Here is a 2,181-nt window from a genome sequence, read left to right on the forward strand (position 1 = left end):
ATGTACGATTTTTCACCTCAAAATTTATACCGAGATATTAAAAAGAACATTTCAAAGAGTGACGTTTAAATGGTGAAGACTCATCTGAAATATCGAAATTCACTATATTCCGTGAAATCGCGTTTATACCTTGACTAATATTTTACTTATTGAAGAAAGCCCGTGACTTGGATATTGACAAAATTGTAACATTATTCATGTAATAATGCAAAGAAAAAAAAATGTGTTTGACTGATTTTTTTTGATTAGCCCCATGAAACCGATCTACACGAAAAAAAAATGGATTCTAGTATATTTTATTTGATTTAAGGATAGTTAAATGTTAAAACATATTTTCTTCGAATTCCGTCTGCATGTGAAATTAAAATATAGGATGATTTTTCTAAATTTCTCCAACCAAGTGATTATTAAATATATAATTTGATGTTTCTACGCGTTTTGCAATGGACATTTTTTTGTACTAAGCAACCCCTATTTTTAATATATTAAATATAGGTTTTTACTAATTTTACACTGAAGAAAAATAATACCCGAATGTGGTGACTATATTTTAATATACAACATATTAAGATGATTTATATTTTTAGTATGACATTCAAGTAGTAAATTCACGATGAAAATTGAAAAACAGTTTTTCTCGATGATTCGAAGATGTTTCCTACTATTGAATAATTTCATTGAAATTTAGTGCGGTGATTTTTCTCAGACAATTGCGCATACCTCCATAAATATTCAAACAATTGAGAAAAGTAGGTAATTTAACCGGGGAAATATGAGCGTGTCGCCATTGTGGGGGTTTTATTTATTGACATTTTTTCAGCTCTCTCTTTCTCTGTCGTTCCATGCAATTTTTTGCGGGATTTTCCAGACACGGTAATAAAAAGGTACTGATTGAAAATACTGGGGCTCAGGTAGTTGCGGAGACAATCGGGGGTGGCGGGTCCCGCGCGTCGGCTATTTATGACACTGCGGTTACCGTACTAACGAGTCTCGTAAATGATGTGTTTTATTGTTTACTTGATAAACAGTACCGCTACTGTTGGTTTTCACGATGTGTAAGGGAATTTGATGATAACTCATGCGTTAGGAGTCATATGTAACTGTGGGAAACCGATTTTTTTTTTATATTTTCGCTCTCTCCGGAAATTTTTTTAAGAAGAATTTCTCGGTTTGATGACTAAATGGACTGATTTTTGGAGATAAATTATACCGGAGAACAAAATGGAGAAGTACTCAGGTTTTTGTGGTTTTTAATTGCTAAATAGAATTTAAAAAATGGTTTTAGTGCAAAAATTTTTAGATTTCACAAAGGACCAAGTTTCCCTCTTTCTTAAACATTTTTGAAGGTTTGACAATCAATTCTAAAAATGGTTCATCTCATCTTTTTCTTTATCTCGAATAATCTGAGCTTTGCGAAACTATAAATTCAAAATATAAAAAAAATGTTCAAGACATAACCGATCATAAAATAATGTACATTGCAATTCTCCACAAATGATGACTTAAATTTGAAAAATGACTGTACAACTTTTGCATAAATTTTGAAAAGAGGATTGAGCCTGCACAATTGAATTTTAACCCACCAAAAATTGTAAAAAATTTCAAAAAAATATGTAAAAAAATCAATAAATTTCAATGAAAAAAAAACTCACTTGATGAAGGCTGCATTTTAGTCTGCGACGTAGGTGAATGATTTAAGCTCTCTTGACTCTGCATCTTCTCCATCCAACAGTATGTAAAAATCTCCCTTACGTCAGTCTCCACAGGTTCACAAAATATTAAAAATTCATGGAAAAATCAACGAAACAGTATCACAAAACTATAATAAAATCCGTGTTGTCAACAACTTGGAACAATTTTTAGTAATGAAAAAAACAATATTCAGCATAAGGAAGAATATTTGCACGTTCTTGTTCGCTCGGTAACTCTTGAATGGATTGTGACTGACAGTCATCAGCAGTCGAGACTTTTTGATGGCTCGGTGTGGATACCGTTTTGAGGGTGAGAAATCCTGGTGATTGGTCGAGAGCTTCCCTACCCCTCAAGGGGCGTTACCAAAAAGGACAGTAGGTGCCTCCCTCTCTAAAGCAGGTCCACTTCGAGGGGTTGATCACCAGTCTCGAACCCTAGATCATATTCTACCTCCCCTTATTTCATTCACCCTCTTTGTCAGGGGCTTGA

The 2,181-nt window shown here is 33.4% G+C and overlaps 1 protein-coding gene across 1 annotated transcript in view; it reads right to left on the reverse strand.

The window, feature by feature from the left end:
* Positions 1 to 1,716, reverse strand: part of tll (nuclear receptor subfamily 2 group E member tailless) — a 7,253-nt gene extending 5,537 nt beyond the window's left edge. Inside the window, exon 1 of the mRNA XM_011311091.1 lies at positions 1,653 to 1,716. Within this exon, the coding sequence (XP_011309393.1) occupies positions 1,653 to 1,716 (64 nt within the window). The remainder of the gene's footprint in view (positions 1 to 1,652) is intronic.
* Between the last annotated feature and the right edge of the window lie 465 nt (positions 1,717 to 2,181).

Source organism: Fopius arisanus, unplaced genomic scaffold (assembly GCF_000806365.1).
Source record: "Fopius arisanus strain USDA-PBARC FA_bdor unplaced genomic scaffold, ASM80636v1 scaffold00082, whole genome shotgun sequence".
In the NCBI taxonomy this organism is placed as follows: domain Eukaryota; kingdom Metazoa; phylum Arthropoda; class Insecta; order Hymenoptera; family Braconidae; genus Fopius; species Fopius arisanus.